This window comes from Phoenix dactylifera, chromosome 4 (assembly GCF_051530095.1).
Source record: "Phoenix dactylifera cultivar Ajwa chromosome 4, Ajwa_hap1_PhDact_Kaust_v1.1, whole genome shotgun sequence".
Taxonomy (NCBI): Eukaryota; Viridiplantae; Streptophyta; class Magnoliopsida; order Arecales; family Arecaceae; genus Phoenix; species Phoenix dactylifera.
Genome location: NC_143193.1, coordinates 53,291,841 through 53,315,891, shown reverse-complemented (window position 1 = coordinate 53,315,891; position 24,051 = coordinate 53,291,841). Strand labels below are relative to the sequence as shown.

The 24,051-nt window shown below is 40.4% G+C and overlaps 2 protein-coding genes and 1 pseudogene across 3 annotated transcripts; 2 read left to right on the top strand and 1 right to left on the bottom strand.

Moving 5' to 3' along the window:
• The first annotated feature begins 5,063 nt into the window (after nucleotides 1–5,063).
• LOC103714312 (putative HVA22-like protein g) lies at nucleotides 5,064–9,348 on the top strand. Its single transcript, XM_039133276.3, has 6 exons — nucleotides 5,064–5,517; nucleotides 5,623–5,727; nucleotides 7,448–7,495; nucleotides 7,575–7,638; nucleotides 7,725–7,913; nucleotides 9,033–9,348. Exons 1-6 carry the CDS (start codon nucleotides 5,486–5,488, stop codon nucleotides 9,174–9,176), a joined length of 582 nt encoding a protein of 193 aa, XP_038989204.3. The 5' UTR covers nucleotides 5,064–5,485; the 3' UTR covers nucleotides 9,177–9,348.
• A 3,343-nt stretch (nucleotides 9,349–12,691) lies between these two features.
• LOC103714270 (FAM210B-like protein) lies at nucleotides 12,692–13,684 on the top strand. Its single transcript, XM_008801461.6, has 3 exons — nucleotides 12,692–12,952; nucleotides 13,031–13,237; nucleotides 13,332–13,684. Exons 1-3 carry the CDS (start codon nucleotides 12,734–12,736, stop codon nucleotides 13,491–13,493), a joined length of 588 nt encoding a protein of 195 aa, XP_008799683.1. The 5' UTR covers nucleotides 12,692–12,733; the 3' UTR covers nucleotides 13,494–13,684.
• Nucleotides 13,685–14,446: 762 nt separating this feature from the next.
• LOC103714269 (transcription factor E2FB-like) lies at nucleotides 14,447–22,677 on the bottom strand (annotated as a pseudogene). The gene is made up of 13 exons (XR_015977440.2): nucleotides 22,138–22,677; nucleotides 17,685–17,877; nucleotides 17,395–17,454; nucleotides 17,125–17,210; nucleotides 16,963–17,051; nucleotides 16,789–16,843; nucleotides 16,578–16,630; nucleotides 16,447–16,497; nucleotides 16,310–16,358; nucleotides 16,117–16,182; nucleotides 15,945–16,021; nucleotides 15,531–15,762; nucleotides 14,447–14,729 (listed from the first exon to the last, which is right to left on the bottom strand). The product of XR_015977440.2 is annotated as a transcription factor E2FB-like (transcript).
• Nucleotides 22,678–24,051: the final 1,374 nt, after the last annotated feature.

Below are 24,051 nucleotides of genomic sequence, written 5' to 3'. Positions count from 1 at the left end.
TGGCCTACGACGACGCTTATAAACGTCGTCGTAGGTCCAGCTTACCGCGACGCTTAAAAGCGTCGTCGATTCTAATGATGTACCGACGCTTTTAAAAAGCGTCGGTAAAATTTGGCGCTGATCAAAACTATCCCGACGCTTTTCCCTAGCGTCGGGAAAAAAGCGTCGGGAATGTTCCTTTTCCTGTAGGGCTCGTTTGGTTCGCGGGAAAAGAAGGGGGGAAAGTGTGGTCAACGGGAAAGTAATGAGATGCCTCTTGTTTGGTTGGAGTTTTCAAAGGAGAGAGAAGGGAAAGTTATATTCCCATGGGAACGTGATTCCCACATTTCATGGGAAAGTCTTTCCCATGAGAAACATGGGAAAGTTACTTTCCCATGAGGCGGGAATCACTCCATTTTTACTTTTTCCCAAAAAGTCCTTTCAGCATTAAAGAAGCATTAAAGAGGCATTAAAAACCTAATTTTTATTAAGGGCATAATAGGAATTATATATAACTTTCCTAGGAAAGTGGATGGCCAACCAAACATAAGCACCTTGGAAATTTGTCACTTTCCCATGATCAACCAAACGAACCAAAAGTACTTTCCTAGGCATCCTCTTCCTAGGAATTTGTTTCCCAGAAATCATATTCCTAGGAAGGAAAATGCTTCCCGCGAACCAAACGAGCCCGTAGTGTTTCTAGCTTGTTTTCCTCTTCTTCTCCAAATATTTTAACGGATTACAAGAAAGAACCAAACCTGAAAAGAAAGATAAAGAAATTTCAAATTTCCTTTCCTTTCTATTTCATATTATTGTTGACTTCAGACACTCTACTAGCGTCCAGCTAGCTTGAGAAAGAATAAGCTCGATAATGGTGGTGAGGAGGAACTGGGGGTCTCGTGTAGCATTACTCTGGCTGTTGGTGGACAATGGCCTTGATGGGCCAGCATGGGAAGTCCTAGAGTTCAAAGTACGTTGTTTCAAGGCAGAGGCCATCACTAGCCCGTGGACTATAATTTCCTCTTCATAGAAAAAAAAGAGAGAGGCAAATGTGGTGACTGATCCAGTTCATTGTGTGGTTAAGCAACTTTTTCTTTGTTATCTTGGAGTTTGCAGCTAAAATAGACACACAAACCTCAGTCACTCTGATGAAGTTAAATGATTTTGGTAAGTTTCATGTTAATTATGTGCATCACATCATGATCAGCTGTAATAGGCTTAAGTTTGCTGTGATAAGAAGATGTTGAATCATCTCTGTAGGATTTGAACCAGTGACCTTCTCGGTAAAGAGGAAGGTACCGAGTGATTAACCACACTTGCCATCAATCAACAAGGATACAGCCTTTAGATGTGATGCATGCATTATTGCTAATTTATTTCACACCTGCTAAAACTATCTTCACCAAATAGTCCGAAAGAGATGGAATGCTTACTCTTGACCACTTGCAGGTAATGCATATCTAGCTTTGAGGAAAGTTGAGAGTGCCATGTATGACTGAGTCGTGCATGCATCTCAAAAAACCTAAATGGTATAAAATTAACATCAAATCTATAATCGAATCCCGAATGGTACCTGTTGTGGATAGAGGTTTCCGAATTTAGTCCTACATCGATTGAGGGCTCAAAGCCTTTCCTTACGAGGTGCCTTTTGTGGGGCAAAACCGTGAGAGGTGGCTCCCGTGCAAAGGGTCTACGATCCTCAAAACGGACAATACCTCGTGAGAGATACAGCTCGCTTTCCCTGCTCGGTTCGGTGTGTGGACTGTGCTGACCGGGTCAGCCCGGCAACAATACCATCTCGCAAGAGATAGCTGATTAAAGCGTTATTGAACTGATATTTGCTATTTCTATTGAGATTCTCACTAATCCAACGTGGTACTCGATGAATAAGATGAGGAACAATACATAATCAGTAGTCAAGATATAGGACATTCTTCGCATGATTCATGATTACGAACACCATTCCTGACAAAAGTTTAAGTAGCGTATGTGTGCATGACTAATGCAAGAGCATATTTGATGACACTACTTGCACTTATATTTGTGTTTTCAGCGTCGTCCAAAATTTAATTTCAAAAAAGAACCAAGAGAGAGGCACATTTTTTTCATTAGCAGAAAAACACAGCCATGAGGAAACATCCAAAGCAAAGACCAGAGATGCATACAAGGACAATTTCCATATGCTCTATAAAAACTTCGGCATCATGAAGTAGAATATATCCCAAGATGGCTGATCTAGAATGTCATTAATTGTCTTCATCTCTCTTGCAGTTAATTGCAGCGATCGCCATAATCTTTTTTTCTTCTCCATGTTTTTTTCATCATAGACTCTTGATCACATCTAGAAGTCGAAGACGCTAGAAATCACAGGCATCACCTGTCCGGATCACATCTTGAAGATAAGGCCTCCTCCCGGCCCGCTGCTTTCTGAATGCATTACATGTGCGCTAACCTCATATCCTTTCAGTTTTGGTGGATTGGCCACCCGACGTTCCTTGTTGATAGGCTGGAAGCACCTTCCTTCTTGTCTTATTTGGTTTTTATTTTCTGCTTGATAATATTCTAATACCACACGATGAAGGCGACTCACTATAATATCTACCAGTCAACAATATATGGTCTTACAGGTTCAGGGTCTCTTTCTGGAGGAACTTTCCATGCTTGTGTGGAATGCTAACAACTTGGCCTGTGTGGAAGAAAGCCTCGACCTATGAATCAAACAACTGCGGATCAGAAAATCCTTTGAAGACAAAGTTTAAAAGACTAACTGAAGGTCTTGTGAAGAAGACTGACCTTTCCTACTTTCTTCCTGCTGCCTTTAGCCTTGGAGTCAGATAATTAAGCATAGATGTACAAAATATAGGAGAAATGCTGTTGTTTGATAAGCGTGAGCAGCCACTGTAGTAGCAATAGATGCGTGGCATTTTTCTAGCAGTAATAACAAGGTAATGGATTACATGCCTTGCAACCATCGGTCAGAGGAGAGCTAGTCAAATTCTTGATCTGCTTTAATATTCCTTATAAAAAGTATTGGCTATTAAATATGTAGTGGCCCAGTTCCTTGGCCTAATGGGCCAGCCTGAAGAGGCCAGGCCCATTTGCTCTGCCGATCGTGGTCGATCGCGTTGATCGACCGATCGTAGGAGAGTTGGAGAATAACTTCCAACCCCCCGATCGTGCCGAGCTGGGTAGCGTTGGCTTGTAACCTAAGAGTGGGCGTGCGGATGGTGGCGATGGCCATCCCACGGCGGCGGCCGAGGAGCGCCTCCATCTCCTGGTCGAAGTGGTGGCATCGGATGTGGGCCACCGCCGGTGGATGGGGGCGGTGCAGGAGGTCCACTGCAGTGCCCGTGTCCAAATGGAGCAGGCAGCGGCGGTCCTCCACAGTGCTTATGTCCAAATGGAGCAGGCAACGGCGATCCTCGTCTTCGAGACAACGAAGGGCCTTCGTGGTGGCCAGGGCATGGTGGTGATAGAGGAGCGTCGCTCTCACCCGGTCGGAGCGGAGGCGGCGGATCGCCAAAATGACCGAGTCCAAGCGGAGGAGGCAAACTAGGTAGACGTACGTCACCATGGCTGAGGCCAAAATGTGGTGGCGAACCGCCATGATCCGGTCCAAGCATCGGCGGTCAAGCACCCAATGGCCCGATCGGTGGTCGAGATCTTGGGATGTGAGAGCCATCTCTTCCAAGTGTTGATATGGTATTCATTTTACTTGATATTGCTTATTGCATTATTTTCCTATTATGTATGGTGTAGCAGTTTGGGATTCTTACTGGGCTGAAAAAACTCACATCAAGGAGAGTTGCAGGTTGCATAGTACCTGGCTATAGTTGAGATCATAGGTGGAAGAGATGAATAGATAGAGTATCCATATTTTCGGTAGGACGAATAAATCTAGAAATTATATATAAGTTTATTATTTGTTATAAACTGAGGTCATATTGTTCATAGTTATTGAAGTTGTGATAAATCTTTCAGGTCTTGTATATTCTTTGGAGCTCTACCTTAAGAAATGTGCGGCCGTGTCATGTAGCCGACATAGGTGGTGTGTTTGGGGCGTGACAAAGTATGAGAACTATATATGTGATCATAGTGGATAAGATGCAGATAGACTAGTTTGATTCCTCATTTTAAATATTGGCAACGGCTCATCTTTAGTAGGTGGAAATCAGTACAGATGATTGCTAAACTAATATGATTTGAATGCTACTCAATAACTCACACTAAAAGTCATAGCTTTGTGATTAATTAGTCAGATGACAACCTAACCAAACAACTTCAAACTATCGACGCTTGACAGTGTAGAATACCCCCTGCACCCGAAATCAAATCGTGCCCTAAACCACCAAGACTCAGGAGGGCCCAACCGGGATGGGGACGGACCACTCCCTGACCCGAGACATTTGGAAGATGGACACTGATGGAATGGCCTTCCAGGCCAAACATGTACATAGAGAGGCAAACAAGACCGCGGACTGGATTACGGCTTATGTGACCAACCACATGGAAGGCACGCTGCGGATGACTGAAAGTGCGTTGCTTACAGCACTCTGTGACATTTTATTTTTCGATTTTATTGAGTGTGTTCGTACCTGAATGATATGAATGATATGAACAGCCGGCTTAAGCGCCAAAAAAAAAAAAAAGAAAAAACCACCAGGACTTAAAGTCGCCATGAACCAACGACGTCCACGTCCCTGGGTTTAACTAATGCGCGAAGATAACGCTAGGTCCTTTTAAATTCGTGTACATGGTTGAACGAAGTCCCACTTTCCTGCCCCACTCAACTACTCTCCCTATCCTCCTATTCCGACTATCTTAGACCCGTTGGACAGAGATGCCCAATTGGATTCTGCTATCCCGACTCTAACCGTAACATTCCAAAGACTAGAATACCCTTAACTCTCCGTTGTGATTGTGGTCAAAGAGGGGTCAATTTCATTAAAATAGCGTGGACAAGAAGGTAATTCTGTATTAACGGTCGACTCCTGCTGGAAGAAAACTGGGCCCGTCCGTGCCCGATAAGCAACCCAATTAGCCGCCGGGGAAAAAAAAGTCCTCAGCTCTTCGGATTTGTATGCGATGCGTATGACAAATTTCGCGGGTAGTCGTCGCTTGGAAGCAACCTCCCCTTCTATCTTCCCTTGTGACGCGATTTCCCAGAACCCAGAGAGAGAGCGTGGGGATTTATAGACTATAATTAGATAAATAAATAGAGTAGTAGTTCGGAAATCGGAATTGGATCTGTCTCCTTGGGCACCAACTCTTGAAGACATTCTCTTCTCTCTCCAGCTTCTTCCCCTCGGGCGCGGAATAAGAGAGTATACTCTGAATTCTAAGCGGCCAAGTTCTCCCAAACCAAGAGATAAAAACCTTCTTTTGAGTTTAATCCAAGATTTGAAACCTTGGCTTTCGTAACCGGGTCACTTAGGGTCCTTTCTTCTTTATTTCTTGTTTAGATTTCTTTGATTTGGAGTTTGTAGGCTTTGTGGGAGTTGCAAATATGTTGGGAGATCTCGCCATCACAGTTCTCGTGTAAGTCCTCTTGATCCTTTTTTTTTCTCAAAACCGTTTCTTAGTCATTTAAATGAAGATTCTTTGATACGAGAGGTTTATATTCTGCTTTTAAAAATATGGCAGGATGTTATTTGGATATGCCTATCCGGCCTTGGAGTGCTTCAAGACGTTGGAGCAGAGGCAGTGGCCCGGTGAGATTGAGCAGCTCCGGTTCTGGTGCCAATACTGGTAAGTTCTTTCTCCATGGGGAAAAGTTCAAATTTTGAACTTTGTTTTTGGCTGCACACAATGGATTCTTGTCATGAACTCTGATTAATTGTAGTTGTCTGCAATGAAAAGTTGGCTGAATGGAATGGAAACCTAAGTTCAAAATTAGGTTAAGAAAGATTGAATTTGAAAGGAGCAGCAAGAAGAATTACAGAAGTTTTGAGTTTTGTTCGTTGTTTTGTTTGTAGACGACGGATTTTCATCGGGAAATTCAGTTATTTAAATTTAGTTGTTTCTTTTTATTGGCAGAAGGAAATGGAACCTTAAGTTCCGAATCCAAGCTAGGCAATTAGATCAATTTTTTTTTATTTTTTTACCACATGCAATTCCATTCGAGGACTAGTCAATCCTTCTTTGGTTGGCATGCTAATAAAAGTCAAGCATGTTTCGATCACCCATGAGACCAATTCCAACAGAGGATTTTGGAATATTTTGGGCGATTGACTGAGTCTGTAATGCTGTTCAGTAAATGCTTAAATTGTGTTCAACTCAAGGTTTTGACAGGAGTTTTCATGAAGTTTCTGGAAGCAACTGTAGAAAATGAGTTAGAATATTTTTCTCTGGAAAGCAATGTCATATCCTAAATAGTTTAGCAGAGAAGTTGGTTAGCAGCAAGGAACCACTTCTTGATCGGAGATATCTTCATGAGCTGTTTTCTTGTGCCATTTTTCATCAGCAAAACTCTGATTACTTGGATAAGTTATTCTCTTAATTAATATTCATTACTTCTATGGTTAGCATGTCAGTAAAAGATGAGCATGTTTCCATTGCTCAAATAGGAAAAAGATTGTACCTTTAATGGTGTTAATTGACCAAGAAATGGGAATTCAAACTTAGGTCAATGTTCAAGAACTTCACCCACCATGCATCCCAAACTATATCTTCATAGATTCTTGCTGAAATACACTGTTGGTGGCTCCTATTGTAATTAAGTAGTATAGACTTTCTAGGTTAATCTAGGCTGAAAAATTGCTGTCCTTTATCAAGCTAATTAATAATGGAAAACATTTTCCATCAAGTAGATGATGCTAGATTTGTTGGATATTTATAATTGATGAGATATTGTATCTTTCATTCGGTCCATTATGCATGTATTAGCCAATCAATTTTTAATGTATTCATTTAGTATTCAGGTTCAAATATATGCAAAATCCAAGGAAGCAGTGTAGTCAGCACTGAGCATTATCAGAGCATATTTAGTAGCAAATTTATATGTGGAACCACATTTCTGGCTTTCTGAAAATTTAGACCATGAGGCAGTAGCTTATTTAGAGGTCTCTTCCTCTTCATGTTCTTCAGGCATAAGGTACCAACAATATTTAATATTTATTGGCTGAAGCGGAATTGGGGTACTTATGAATCAAATATTACTTTGTGGAGGATTCAAAATCATGACAGACATTTTTCTATAATTACTTAAGTTTCTGCTACTTATTTGTTTCTTTTTTTTATCCAATTATTTCTTGATCAAGTACCATATTTCTCCTTTCCTGCTCGGCTATAATTTTCTCACATTCGATGCCTATAGTTTGTCGATATGTAATTCTCTCAAACCATCACTCCTTTTCCTTCTAATTATAGCTTTCGAGCTGCATAATCATCTGAAATTTTGATTGATTATATTAGTATATAGAAACATCTTGATGAAATGAATCATGCTTACCACGACATGAAATTGCAGGGTCATAGTTGCAATTGTAACAACCGTTGGCGACTCTCTCATTTCATGGTAGGGACAATTCAATTGGTTAATGTGTTCACTTCCTCATTTAAATTATTGTTTTATCATTTGCTACTAATTCATGAAGGTTGCCAATGTATGGAGAAGCCAAGTTAGCTTTCTTCGTCTACTTGTGGTATCCAAAAACGAAGGTATTCAAAGAAACTAAACTAATCTATCATATTTGACAAGGTGACATTTCTGTGATGTTCATAGCATAAATTTCAACTGTATTCAGGGTTCTGATCTTATCTATGAAACCTTCCTACGGCCACTTGTCATGCAATATGAACCTGACATTGAACAGAGGCTAAGGCATTTGAGGGCTAAATCTGGAGAATTGCTTGTATTCTATCTAAAGAACTTCACAGACAAAGGAACTACTTTGTTTGTAGAGGTTCTCAACTATGTGGTCTCAAGCACAAAGGTAATTGCTACTTGCTCTTAAACCCATAATCTATGTCCTTCTTTTATCTTTTCTGTAAGATACTCAGGGCCTAAGTTAGGCAATGGTTCTAGTCATGCATCATGGAAATTTAATCTTAGTGTTTTGAATATTCTTTGGAAAGTTATACTGATCTAGGTGGTTAAAATATGTTTCTTGAAAAGAAGATGGAGGAAATAAGTCACTTCCCCATATTTAGGTGGTTAAAATATGTCGTATTTGGTTTTTATATGAGTGTGTTTTCTTCTGAAGTTATAGCAGGCAAAATCTAAAACAAGTTGGAAATGACTTCAGAAGAAAAAAATAAATTTCAACTTCAATAATATAGTCCTTTGGTTGACTGACTTCAATAAATTTCATCATACAAAAAAATATAGGTCAGTAAATATGATGGATAATATAAAATTTGAAGGAAAATGCTATGGAGCCCCAGTCAATTACTCAAATCCCCTTGTGCGGCATGGCACATGAGACACTTAATTATTATGTGGTCACCCCTAGTTTTGCGCTGTGTTAATTAAAATATATAGTTTGGATAGACTTGAATGGGATTCTATGGATGATGGCGTTTCTCCATGGACCCATGGAGTAGTTAGCACACGTTCCATCTTTGCAATAGGTTGCTATCATTTGAAAGGAGATATTTTCGTTGGAACTAAACCTGAGTTTGTGACTTGAAATCGTATGGACGAAGAAGATATGACCTCTATGAAAAATTTTAAATTTTATAGATAGTATTCCACAGAGAATATATTCATGAACATTTCACCATAAGCAATTATCCCTTTTTATATTTGAAATTAAAATTTAAACAACCAAACTAAAAAATAAGTACTTGATTTTTTTTTTGTTATTCTCCTAATGGATATAAGGATGTTTGCATTCTTAGCGATGGACATGGCTCTCCAGGGTGTGAATTTTATGCAATGGAGCTAACTACAGTTTTAACACAATCAACCATCTTCTATTTTTTTTCTTTCTATCTATCTATCTATCTAGAGAGATAAATATATATCATGTTATACAGCTAGTCTAGTCTTTCTACTAATTTTCCAATTTCTGACATCCGCTACTAATAACACCATAGCTTCAATCTTACAGGAGAATCAACGATCAAGCCGATGGAATCCTCTCACTGCCATACGGTCGTTCCGGCAGGCTCCTGCTACGGAAGTAGGCATCCACGAAGAGCCCGAGCCCCCCTACAACCCGCGTGCCGAATATCTCCGATCTCGACACCGCTGATAATATATATATATATATATATATTAAAGCAGAAATAGAATTGGGGTAGGTGGGATTAACACCCGTTTTATTTTTATTTTTTTTCTGAAATCTAAACTTGACTCCTGAAAAAAAACAAATGCCAATGCTTCTCTATCCTTTCTATGTATAAAAACTTAATAAAAGAATAAAAGCGAATAAGAAAAGAAAAGGAAATATGGAACTCGCGCCGCCGTTAGTGTCATCATCGTTAACGCCGCGATCGCCGGATGGATTGGAGGAAGCGCCCGACGAAGTGGAAGCAGGAGCCAGCCAGGCCGCAGGAGAGGACAGCGAGGAGCCGCCGTAGGGATTCGTCGCGGCGGCAGCGGCGGTGGCGGCGGGAGGACTCCAACGAGGAGGGGGTGGGCTGGAGGTAGGCGTAGGCAGCCTGCTTCACCAGCCGATTCCTGATCTGGATCTCGCCAGCACCGGGGGTGACGGAGGAGGAGGGTGAGAGGAGGCCACCGCCGGCGGAGGAGGAGGAGGAGGTGAGAATGTCACGTAGGCTGGTGTAGCCCGAGTCCGCCCTCCTCCAGTGGTGGAGGTTGAAGTCGCCGCCGCCGTTGAGGTCGAGCACAGCCGGGACCGATATGGCCGGCCGCCGGAGGGAGGGCTTCGCCTCCAGCCGCGGCGTCGACATGATAAGCGTGCGGAAGAAAGCAGAGGGGAAGACGGAGCGAACTCGAGGAGGAAGCATTTATGCCATATAAGAGGAATGAGAAAATCTATCAATTAGGAGATTAGGATAGAAAACGGTAAGACTTTTTAAACTAGATTAGGAAAATATTTCTAAGATTTGGAGAATCCTCTAATTTGTAAATTAGATGTGATGACGAACCAGGACGGTCGGATAGAATTGCAACGTAAGATGATGACAAGATGCTTGCTTTTATTGGATTTGCATCATCATTTTTCAATTATTATCTCTTATTTAATTAAGGCGATTACTTATAGCGATTTGGCGGACGAGGATTGTGGCTAATAAGGAGTATTATATGGTCATGATGGGTGGGGTTTGACAATGGGAACGGGGAAAGTTGGTGGGTGTTTCTTTTGGGACCCAGAAATTAATTTGTGTGCTCTCTGGTTTGGATCATGTGATGTTTGATGGGTTTTTTTTATTTCGGGGATATCGACCTTCTTTGTTGGGGGTGGAGACTGTCTGTAGAGGAACCGCGTAGGAGGAAAACGTTGCATAAAACTCTTTATTGTGAAATGGTGGTAACGCTAATTACCGATTTCTCAAAAATATGCAAACTTTATTAGGTATATATCTCACTTCGCCTTCTCTATGGTTAAAAACAAAATAATATAGCCTATCAGCAAATAGTATGCACCTAAGGGTGGAGCTTTAAGGTTGGAACCCCATAATGTGTACATGAGCTTTTTAAAGTTGTATGGCTAAACAAAGGAAGGCATAAGGAAGGAGAGGAGCTCAGAGGGCAAATGATGCAGTGTTTCAAGTCAAAGAGCTCGTCGTCTCACTGATTGAGTACTTGGCGAGGCAGGAGTGGATAGGCCAAGGATGGGATTCGTGCATGCCAGGTCCAATAGAAGCATCTTCACAAGCAGCCAAAGATAGGCTTGGAAAAAATTCCCTGGGGAAAGATCTAGATAAGGAACAAACTATAAACTCCCTGTCCTTTTAGAGACTGGCCCATTTTTTTTCTCTAGAGGGGCCCAGAAGAAATATAAATTCACCAAAAATTATGTGATGGAACCTTGAAGTATGGCTTCAACAATATAAATTATATGTGCATGATATATTAATTATTGAGATATCAACGTATCGTACCGCTTTAGTTGGATCAAACACATCAACTGTTTGATCTTGAAGAGGAAAGCATAATAAATGTCACAGTTCATTTCTGTCAACTCAATAAATTTGGAATAGTCGGCAAATACCATATTGTTACAATAGGATAACCTATGAAGTCTTTGAGCATAATATTTATTAAATAAAATTAACTATGATGTGCAGACCTTTTCTGAAAAATATTGATCGAAAGCACATATCATATTACTAGAAATTTTAATTAAAAATATCGAGTTCTCTTTTTTTTTTTTTATGGTGCATCAGCGCCTCAAGCACAACGGATGTGAGTGCAGTCCAAAAAGTTAGAAAGAAGCAAAAATGCAAAGTGTTTAGGATCGAGCCACATCCGTTCCAGATGTCATTTTTGGAATGATGGGCCACATAGAAAACTACCCAATCTGCAGCTGAGTTCTCTTCTTTAAACCACCAATGTTGTACATGGAGGACTACTAATCATGCTTTACGGTGGAAAATGAGGTGAAATGGGCAAGAATCCAATGCCAAAATGGTGGCAGCGGGTGAGATGCTGAGGACTCCAAACAAAGAAGGAGAATCTAGTTTGCTTTCTAGACCCAAGGCACCAGAACCTGGGACCGGATGGATGGACAGAAAACTGACCGAAATTATGGAGTGATTCCGAGCATGTTGGGACCATGGACATAAGTGGGACCAAGGAACCTGGTAAAAAGATGGCCATGGCTGATGGCTACAATCCTGCCTTGCGAACCCTCGAGAAGTCGAGTGCATTCGAGCTCTGTAATCGTTTTATAGATTCCATGAGCACTTCGCGAAAGGAGACGATCTGAGTTCTCATTGTATACAAGAGATTGTTTCCAAACTAGTTTCTGATTCAGGGTTTGGGTTATCTTTTCACTTGGGAAGGTTCGGTGATTCAAATTATTTTTGTTCAGGTTGACGAATCCGTAAATTGACTCGGTTCAAAAGAACCGGATGCTAAAATCATGTTATGCGGGTATCCACCCTTGGAGGCTAGACGGTTTCGTTCCAAACATATCAAATCCTTCCTGCCCCATTCTTGGGGGTGTTGGGCGTGGATCGCCTCCTCCTCAAAAAGGGTTCGGCCATGGTAATTGAGTGAATCGGAGGTTGAAGATGCATTGGTGAGGATTGACTTTTGCTTCACGACATTCGCTAATCTTTGGGAGAGTGTGGCTCCCACCAGATCACGCACATCTATAGGGAGGCAAATGTTGCCGCTGACTAGGTAGCATCCTTTACGGCTCACCACTCTGGATACTTCGTTTGGATGGATCGCGGCTCAGTGCCGGAGCCCTTATGTAGTCTTTTATCTTTTGATTTTGTTGGCCGTATCCGCTGAGCCACCCATTGTACAAAAAAAAAAAAAAAAAAAAAAAAATGCTACTCGTCCCCTCTCCCACCCTTCCGTATCTTCAAGCCCCTATCTTTCCTCATTACCCAAACAGCCTACAGCCGGCCCAAGCCCAATTCCTCTTCTAAATTTACCAACGTAAATTCCCAGTTCCCATCATAGAAGTAGCGACCGTATCATGCTCTGAAGTCCATGTGATCAAATTTCACGTGTGCGAATCACCGTTGGTTCACCAGTTTAAAACTCGGAATGCAGCACGGGCCAAGATAAGCGCAGATTTGCTACAGCTCCAGGCCCATGATGATCGGAACGGCCCAATATAAGCCGTATCCTATCTCTCCAGGTGGTGTTCCAGCCAGCGGTGGAGCCATGGCTGCAGCTCTCCTGCTATCTCCCGCTCTCCTTCCCGCGAAAAGCCACGGGCTTCTCTGCCGTTCCCGCCATCTCCAGTCCCCCTCCTCCCCCGCACGACGCGGTCGCGGTTGTCTGAGGATCCACGCGCTCCAAGAAAGCAAAGAGGAGGCGGCGACATCCTCGTCGGCCGAAGAGATCACCAAGAAGTACGGGCTCGAGTTTGGCCTCTGGAAGGTACAATTCTCTGCGCCACAGACAATAAATTTTCTCTGGTATTGGAAGCAATTAACTGTTGTTTCGGTTTTGGTGTAGATATTTAGTTCCAAGGATGGAGGAAGGGAAGGGAAAGGAACGGAGGGAGAGGGGAAGGAGAAATCGAGAGCGGATCAGGCAAAGGAGCTGTTGGCCAAGTATGGAGGGGCTTATCTGGTCACCTCCATCACCTTATCTTTGATTTCTTTCGCCCTTTGCTACGTCCTCGTTAGCGCTGGAATTGATGTCCAGGCTTTGCTCAACAAGGTATCCAACTTCCGGGTAGAGCATAAGAAAGGTAGTTCAATTTCTTCTCAAAGTTTTAAGGTCTCGTGCTTGTGCTTTGTTATGTTTGTCGTAGGTGGGCTTTGCAACGGATGAGACCGGTGGGAAGGTGGGAACGTTCGCATTGGCTTACGCCGCGCACAAGGCCGCGTCGCCGATCAGGTTTCCTCCGACCGTCGCACTCACCCCAATTGTAGCCAGTTGGATTGGGAAGAAGAGAGCCAAGACTGATAACTGATTGCATAATCCTGGCCTTTTCTTTTTTCCTTCTTGTTTTGCCTCGTACTCTCATTTTTGTCGCTTGAATTAAAATTTTAATGAATGGCTATGTGTAGATTTTATGTCACAGATTTTCACGATAATCTATATTGTCATGCCTGGTGGAACGAACATTGGCTTCTTTAATAGTGATTTTTGAGTTTGATGAAAGGAAGCCCAGGCTTTCAATTGTCTATATACAATATCACCAAATCTTCAGATTGGCAGTGACTTGCATCTCTGTAAAGACGTCTTTTGATACAGCTGAGAATTCAGACAGTCCCTGTTAATAATTCACAGAAATATGGACACCCGTGCATCACTAAAAGAATCATTATACGCAAAGTTGGTTTGAACATCATATACAGCAGTCTCATGGTTATGCTTTAGATGGGTCATATCCATCATGACGATTATACCAAATTAAAGCTCGGATTAGCAAAACAGAAGGGCTGCCCAAACTTTTATCTTGAGGAGTTATAACTGGGAAAAAAAAATGCATAGCATCTTGTACATGTAGGAAATATAATAAAGTACATACATGGGAGAAATTAAACATAATTCTCATGTCTGCTTCATCCGAACCTGTGGCTATGAGAACGATTGATATGTTGGGGCATGACAAAGGATTTAGAAAGGGGAAGACTAGGATTCATGCCTGGCCTATGTAATAAGACATGTTACTCAACTGTACATATGGACGGTAGCTGTTCTTTTAAGGCAACTGACAGCTTTCTCTTGCAACAACCTCTCCTGCGAAACACTAGGTTGGCCGCCCAGAATGATGATAATTCCCAGCCAGAAGGTCTATTTTTTATCGAAATTCCCAGCTAGAAGGTCATTTCAGTGACCTTGAACATGATTGCCTCAGTGGAAAAAGGTACCGACCTGAGTTTCTGAATTTTACTTGCTTGATTTCATATTCATCCCTGAGTGGAGTTTGTATTGGAAGGGACATTGATAACACCAGATGGTGGAGTTTCTGGCTGAGGAGTGCTAACGTTGCTAGAAATGAAATCCTCTGGATTAAACTTGCCCATTGCGTCCCACTGAACCTCAGCTGCAGTTGGAGTTTAAGGAGTTACAATATTTGATCCGGGATAAACAAAGACGAGGACACAATAAGAACCAAAAAAGTGAAAAGGATACGTGCTGTCTTCCACATATCTGTAATGCTAACTCCAGCGTCAGATAGAAGCCAGTAGTCAGCATCAGTCTGCAAAACGAAATAGAGAATTCTCAGAATGCACACATCCTGTATAATCCCTTAAACATATTGTGAGGTACGATGCAGTTCCAACAACAGGCATTGTAGCTAAGGATACCGAAAGCAGATATTGATCAGTGATGATAATCAGACTGTACAAGCAAAATATCAAACAGAGCAGTTTTGAGATTGCTTTTTCTGTTTTTAAGAACACCTTGAGGATAAATAAGATATAGGACCAGATTCACTTCTTCTATAGATAAAAGTCTTATCCAAGTCAAACATTCTCAAAGCAGCTGCAGCTAACGAGTTTCTTTATTCTCCCAGATCGATGACATTTTCATCCCCATCATGATACTCATGGAGGATCTCAATATAAGATACAGAAATCCTTTACATCATTGCAATATCATTCATTAACAGGCTGAACATCAAAAGGCAGGAAAAAAAAAGGAGAAAAATTCACAACTAGACAACTAACAATTTGTTCATGTTAAAAATCTTAGATGTAAAGATATCTCAAATAATGGAGCAGAGATCATAACTGGATGCATGTTATCCAGGCCAGGGTAGTCTCCATTAACTAAAACCATGTGTAATAAGAAATTTCTATATCAGTATTTTGGCCTAAGAACAGATAGTAACATAGGATCCACAAAAAGTCAATCCTAAAATGATGGCCTTCTTTGGGTTTATGATCACATTTTATCTATGCATTGTATAACATCATTGATTGATGGTGTTTCACTTTTCCTTATCTGAATGCTTACTAAGACCATCACTATCTGTACATACAAAGAATGAACTTACATCAACATCTGAAGGAACAATCTTCATCATCCCACCAACAAAATCTTGTGAGGCATTTGGATCAGAACTCATCCTTTGATTGTCTTGAACATTAGGTGCCATTTCCTTCCCCCTGCTCTCTTCTGTAACCACTTCCACTGTAGAGTTCTCAACAAATGCCGAATGTGATGTAGGTGGGATCCTTGGGGGTGTCTCAACACCACTCATCTCCTCAAACTTCTCCTCAAATTGACTAAGAGCATTGAAAAATTAAAAAGTCAGAAACCTATGGTAGAATATATATCAAGAACATGGCATAATTCAACTTTGAATTTCAGGATTCTCTACAACTTTTAGGTGGGACAGTTCGAACTTCGAATGCCAGATTAAACAAGGTTAACCATCCTCAAGTATTAATTGGAAGGGGAACAATACCTAACAAGGTAAACATCTATTGGACCCATGGTACTTCTTAGGACAATTCTGTATCTCCTATGGGGGTATTCACCAGCCTGCAAGCAGAGGGATCAAAATTTATGAGCCATTCAAATGCACAAAGTATGACCTATGTAAATTAAACTGCTTTACAGTTCTTGCCTAATCTCACCTCGTCGGGATCTGGAACTTCCAGGGTGGTACCATGAGGGGCTTTAATTGCTATCAAGGTTTCATTCTGCATATAAAAGAAGATATCAACTGTCACGTTTGGTTCCTATAAGCAGCTAACAGCTAGTGCTAATGTTCAAATTACTGACAGGCCAGATAACATCAAATTACTTTCTACAAGCCAGTTAACAAACCTGAAAGCAGGGCACGCCTTTGATGTCATCTTCAGTCACATAAAGCCACCTAAACACATAGATGACAATAAAAAATGACTGAGAGATGGAAAAATGGCATGCTTCGCATGTGCACTTGAATATAAGTCCGCACTTACTTTTGATTATTTTCATCCTCTGTAAGCTCTCTTAGTCTTTCTCGCATTTCACTGTAAAAAACATAAAAGCATTAGACAACTTGGTAAAAACTATTACTAACTATAATGTAGCGGTCTGACCAGCAACCAACCTTATTCGCTCATCCAGGCTGCGCTCCTGCAAGCTCAGATTTTCAACTTCTGCCTGGAGAAAAGGCAAAAAGAAAAAGAAAAAAAAGAATTCAAATTAAGTTATATATTTTGATATTACGCAAATTTGCTAAAGGCTCACTGGATTAAACATGTGCAGGCTATAAATAATGCTTTTTGTTGTTAGCATGAAAATGCATCTGTGCATGATACCTGTAAATTTGAAACATCATCATCAAGCTCTCCTGGCCTCAAGTCATCTACTCCCCTGTCAAATAGTTTCTTATCAAATTAAGGTATTCTGTGTTCTCGGATATTTTAGCAGTTTGCAAGAGAAGTAAAAAGTAAAATAAACATCAAGATGCAAAAATAGAAATGGTTAATTACTTCCAACGGATTCTGTTCTTAAGTTTCTTCTCTATCAGTCCAATCCCTTCAAGGACATTTGTAATGTCATATATCCTTCTCTTTTGGACCTATATAATCAGAAACATTTCGCTGAGTCTAGATAAAAAGGAGAGCGAAATAAATGCGAGGTCATCAGCTCACCTCCAATGTTTCTGCAGCTTTATTCAAATCAAGGATGCCATCCTGTGCATGCTTGAGTAAATTGATAAACTTTTTTGTTAGGAGTCCTAGAAAAGACAACAGGTAATAATTGTCAGCAGCACATGCAAGTGAAACCTCAAATCAATTTTTCTTCAGTTTTAAAACTGCTGAATTTTTGAAAGTTTATATTCTATAGAGACCCTGAGTTTCAAGCTTTTTGTAATTTGGGGAAAAAAGAAGGAACTTCTGATTAACCGCCACTTCAATCACCTAGAGAGCTGTCATAACGGCAGGTACCCACTGGAGTGAGAGGATTGCCAGATGGGGAACCTGCAAGAACCCATAATGATACTTGATTATAGCAGAACTTAATTACAAGCAAACAAAAGCTTCCTAAAGCAAAATTTATCACCATAAAACTTAATAGATTTAGTTAAAGAGTAGTGTGATAACTAATGCACCCATCATGTAAGAGCACTTGCAGGGGAATCAATGAATTGTTAGTCAGGGGATCAGTGCAGGCATATAGCAACGACAGGATTGGAAAGAGGATCACTCACAAGCATTTGACATGGGGGTCTGAGGTCCAGATTTACTGTTCTTCGCAGCCTTGGACCTGCCATAGGTCCTACCTCCTTTTCCTGATACAGGTGTGAGGAGAGGACTGGTAACTGCCTCAGCATATCCAGGGCTGGTTGTCCACTCACTTGATTCAGCAGCTTCATTGTCTTCTTGGTCAGGCTTTCTCTTCAACTAAATATGGAATGCCATTTTCAGTGAAATATGATTACCAACATTATGATGCTACTCAGAAAACAGACTAAAGAACTGCATTAATAAAGAAGACAAGTTTGAAACATCTTAACATATGCTAAGGATCCACCGCAGTTTAATAATGTCATGTCACGTGAAATTAGGGAGTATAAACTTTTAAGATAGTATAATGATCAAAAAGGAAATAAACATTCTAAAGTATTGGATTGGCATTGAAATACATGCTTGCGACATACCTGTACACATTGGGACTCAGGCCCCCTAGCTCTCAAAAGTTATCTTGAAAACCCTATAAATAGAACCAAATAAAAATCTTCTTTGCTGGTGTTGGCACTCGCATTTGCTACACAAAATAACTCAAATTTTCATGTTGCAGAGGCCAAGCTATCTTTTATTCAAGATCTTTAAATACCAAATATATTAGAACTTTTAAACTTGGGGCAACTTTAAAGTGCTTTCAGGTGGTGACTTCCAAGTTGGCCAACTGCATGGTTCAGACATTCTTATTATCTTCCTAGAAGTGAGATTCACAAAAGCATAGTTACAAATCTCTCTTTTGTTCATCACAGTGAGACAGCAAGAAAGGATTGAATCCAAAGGAAAGAAAGATCTTGGAAATATTATAAATGTTAAAGACATGGTTGTATACTATGATGAAATGGTGGCATAGCGATGTCATTGTCAACAAATTACCATAACATTGATTTTATTATCCCTTTATGCAATGCGATCATTCAAAAAGCTAAGAACCCCGGAGTTGACATGTTGAAAGGGTCCAGATCAACAAAGTCTTCTTTTCATCTTGTCAAGCAAAAGAGATTTACCCAAATAGGCAATGCCATGCATCTACAAGCCAAAATTAGCCGTTGGGTTTAATGATATAAAAATAAACAAGACATTTATGAAAAGGATGATGAGCACCTAGTAAAAAGACATTGCAAATTAAAGGAAGAACACAATGCCGCACAAAGCACAAATTCCATAGATGACAAGCATAAAATAGATGAAAATGATGTGAAGCAAAAAAGCGGTATCAACAAAGCAACTTTTTTTAAAGAAATTAAACTAGCAGACTATGATCCAGATTCGAAAGATGATAAGAGGTTGTCGAGGCTGATCTTTATTGAATAGAAAAGAATGAAGAATGCAAAAGGCCTGGACAGATGTACAAGTCATGATTTCAGTCCCACCAATAGAAGTCTAAAGTATATATCAGTCCCATCAAAACTGATTTTTATAATTTCAGGTGATGATATACAAGTCATGATTTGTGAAAGTGATAAGGGTTAGTGCCTAATCTTTCTCTCGAGATTTAAAAAAAGATATAAAACCCATGATTTGAACTTCATGGTTCCCAACCAAATCAGTCAACAAGTCATAAGAATTCCAATTTCAAAAACAGGTGCAATCAGATCATTTTGTATCTGATGACTCAAATATTAAACTTGGCTTAAGATCAATACATCAGTGGTTGGAACCACTTGCAGTAGGCTACACCAAGTCACATATGATGGGCTCCCGAATCATACACACAGAGCATGACTTACTAAATGCGTGAAAGAGGACATAGGGGCAGACTTATTGATGCACAGGTTATTAAGCTATCAACTTCAGCATTCAAACCATTAAAATATCAGATAACCAAAAACAGTGAATACACAGAAAGAATATACATGCAGATGTTCAACACAACGAAGTGCCTAACTTTAAGCACAATGAGTTCCATGTGTGTGCCAACACATCAATTTTGAAAACAAACAATGATTTCAGCTGCCTAGTCTCTCTTTTCTAATCTCTTCCATCCCCCCTCTTTTCCACTTTTAGCATCTCATCCCCTATTTTTTTTGCCTCTTTCTCGTACTTTGACAAATAGATCTGATATAACAAATACCTCCCTCCATCTTGGTAAATCACCATTTGCCCCTCATCCCTTATTATCAATCCTTGTCTCCCTCTCTCTTACATTTTCTAATTTTTAGTCCTAATCTTTTCTTATATTTCCCATACCCGCATGCTAATCCAATCTTTTCTTAAATATCCTTTTGACCTTTATATTTTCCTGTCAGAATTATCAGCAGACAACAGTCCATTACTCCATATATTGCTGTTAAATCCACCATTTATGCTTCTAGTTTGAACCATCTACAAAACTATGCATGTAATCAGTGGTGGAGAGAGTCAGATACATCCACAGCATAAGGTAACAAATTACCACAATATGAAAACACTAAAAAATGCACTTTGTCCTCACATGTTCCACAATGTCAAACATGATTCAGCAAATGGCTTAAGATGTTCAGCACAGTATGCATTGCCATCCAAAAATAGTGAAGAAAAAGACAGAGGGCATTAAGTAGAGAGAGCGGGCATGATAAATTTGATATTGGGAACAATTTCTTGGAAAATGGTACGGAAGCAAAGCAAAGAAGTAGTGAAGAAGAAAAGAGAGAGAAGTAGATGTTTGTCATGATTAGACATCACATTCACAATGAAACCTTCAGCATTAATATAAACAGATACATTTGGTGAAATTATCTCACCAGATGTGACCTCACGCTAGAATATTTATCAATGGAGGAAAAGTACACAAATGACCCGAAAGGAAATCCATAAACAAATTTTGGAAATTGCTGATTGACAGTTGGTAGGTAAATACTCACCACTAGTTAGAATTGACAAGAACATGATTTGAACTCTTCACAAGCACTTGTGGATGATCAAAACAAGAAAAGAATTAAACGTAGCAAGAATTTGAGCAAAATATTAAAAAATCAAAATGATTATCTCTTACAAAGGCCCTACAACCAGCGAGTTGATGGACGGTTGCTAAAGACTGTGCTACCCTGGGGAGGCTCGATCGATTAGAAAGGTCGTAGCCCGACCTTTCTAAGAGTTCCTTCATCTTGGGCGAGTAGTATCGAGGGATCTTGATGCGCTCGAAGATATATTCGGCCGGATCTTCCATTTCTTCGCGCCATAGGGGAGCTCAAACTGAAGCAACTAGTTTGGAGCTTTTTGGTCCATCTTATCAAAAATCAAGACACTCATTTTTAACGAGAGGCATATGCTTAGTGAATGCAATCTTCATTGTTCCTTTCTCAAAATCCTCATCCAACATTTAACCGTCCTTGAGCCTCTTTAAAATTAAAAGCTCCTCTTCTCAAAATGGATCAAAACATATAGCATTCGACATGAACAAATTGTATTGCTAAGGCAACTATCCAAAAGATCCTCACTTTGCTACCTAATGAAGCAATTTCCCAATCTTGAGATAGAAAATGGCAACATGCATCTCTCTCTCTCCCAAAAAGAGAAAGAAAGCAGCGCATTCTGCATTTAAACAAGGAACTAAATGCTGAATTTAATCCAGAAGACATAAATTAAAGCTTTGAAGCGGCTTGAGTTTACAAAATCTAAAAATGTAATGATACAGCACCCGCAAGATGCAAAAAAGTTGTAGATAAGTCTAGGTTTTCCATGCACTTGCTCCTCACAAAACAGTAGAAAGAAGAGAAATTGTTGTTCGATTCATATAGTAGATCCATACCAGAAGCCCACGGCAACACTTATCACTCTCTTCATGCTTCAAGCATCCATGCTAAGATATTTCATAAAAACTGCAATTCTTTCAAAAGAGGCAAGTATCATAAATACTAACTAGATAACATAAACAGACGAGTTGGAAGTGAATTTTTGGATCATGCAGCATGTCAACTTTCCATAGAAAGATCTGCCGATTTTGATGATGTCAACTCTAAAGCTTTACAATAGCATCTCAAAAACTCAAATGGCACAAACTAATTGCACAAGCTATCATTCATGCTCTCACAAAATGCAATTTACCTCTGAACAAAATAAACTATTTACTGCTTTGATGCAACAATTGCAAAGAGTACCGCCCAGAGCTTCAGTATTTAATATTCCCAAATAAATCTGGTCTTTAAAATAAAAGGAGCATTTCAACTACCCCTGCAGCAGCAACATAAAACGATATGGATCTATAAAGCAAAATACTTCAATACAACATAACATAACGCTCGCACCCCAATTCGACCACTCTAAAATATCCTAAAAGGCAAGAAATATGTCAAGAAAACAAACAATTTTAGCATGCGATGAAACCAAAAGCGGGGAAAATAGAAATCAAGAGCACTAAAAGCGCGATCAGGACACCGATATAGTGAACAGTGTTCCATTTCGAACAAAGAGAAAACCGACAAGCCTCCACACGAAACTCACGGGTGTCTTAACAACTAGGGCATCGGCGACATCGTCGGCGATCGGGCGGCAGTCGGCGGCGGAGAACCGGTGGTACTCATCGGGTGCGACGAACGGCGGCCTCACCGAGGGGAATGGCAGGTGGCGCTTCAGCGGCTGGAAGATCTGCCCCGCCTGCTGCTGCGCCGACCGGTTCCCCAACGCTCGGCCTCCAGTCATCACGCCCGCCCCGGGGGACGAAATCGGCGCCGAAATCCAGCGAAACGGACGTCGATCTCGCAGTACAGCACCGAACGATCGGTGGCGGAGGCGAAATCCTAGGCCAAAACCCTCGATTCAAGGGGAGGTCAGAAGGGCGCGGCGGATCGGGGGCGATCGTGGAGCCGGGGGGCTCGCCAGCGGGAATCGGCAGCAGGAGGAGCGGCGGAGGCTAGGGTTTGGGCGGATTTGGGATCTGGGAGTTTGGGGGGGGCCTGGAGGCGGAGAGCGAGGGTTAAAAAAGCGGAGAGCAGAAAACGAGGGAAGAGAGGGAAATTATAGTTCGGACTTCAGGATAGATATGGAGGGAAGGCGTGAGTGGAATTAAATATATATATACATAATAAAACAAAAAGAAAATAAGAAATTAATGACAAGCCATTCTTTGTAGTTCTTACATAGGAAAAAGAACTTGTATTAGCGTCACCAGTCGAACCCCATTGGCATAAAATAACGGCCTCTTAACGGTATAAAAGAAACGCCGTTAAGACAGATAACGGCCATCTAATATTCAAAGGGGAGTACGGTTCAAATATTATTTTATTGTAAAAAATAACTAATAAAAAATAGCTAAATAACCATAATATGACCACTATACCATTACAATAAGCTCAATATAGATGATATAACAGCATCTATTTGACAATTAATGCCTTATTATTTACTCAAAAAAATAATTTTGCTGAATTTAAATTTTCAAAATAACAATTTTTTTTTACTAATCAAATAAATTTTGCTAATAAAAAATAATACCATTAAGACAGATAACAACCATCCAACTATTCAAAGGAACCACGGTTAAAGTATCATTTTGTTGTATAGAAACTAACTAATAAAAGATATCTAAATAACCATTATGATATGACCGCTATACTATTACAATAAGCTCAATATATTTGACAATTGATGTTGTATTATTTACTCAACAAAAATATTGCTGAATTTAAATTTTCAAAATAACTAATTTTTTACTAACTAAATAAATTTTACTAACAAAAAAATAAACAACAATTTCACCATTACAACAAAAAATAATAATTCTTATAAAGATCTATATATTATAGAGGGAGGGATTAATGATGTTACCGTAGATTCAATTATAACAATACTCTAAATAAATAGATATATTCCTCACAATTATCTACTATTATGATAAAAATAATAGTTATTAATGATCTTTGCACAAAATAACAGCATGACATTAGTTTTTATTTTGACTTCCTATTAATAATATGCAATACGCAAAGTAAATATTACAACGGCCGTTATTATATCGTTTACGGTCCCGGCGCAGGTCAAAGGATTCTTTCGAGGATGACAGCTCTAATAAACGGACAGCTGCGATCGCCTTGCCCGCGTGCCTGTGCCGGTCACGCATCGAGTCTTGTCGGTATAAAAGACTCACAGAGAAAGAGATTTTTTTTTTTTAGTTATTCTTTTTTTTTCCTTTATAACGTCGTTTGTCCGGCCAATGAGCGAGGAGCGGTGACCTAATACTGACAGCTGGCTCTCGTTCGAATCGGCGATGCGCGCGCTTTTGGGCCGTCGTCTCCTCGCGATTTTTTGAGAGAGGGAGAGGCGGTAGCGGGCGAGGAGCGATAGCCGTAGGATTTGGCGGGCGCGCTGCGAGTGGGAGGAGCGGCTTCCCAAAACAGGGCGAGCAAGTAGCGCCTCCAC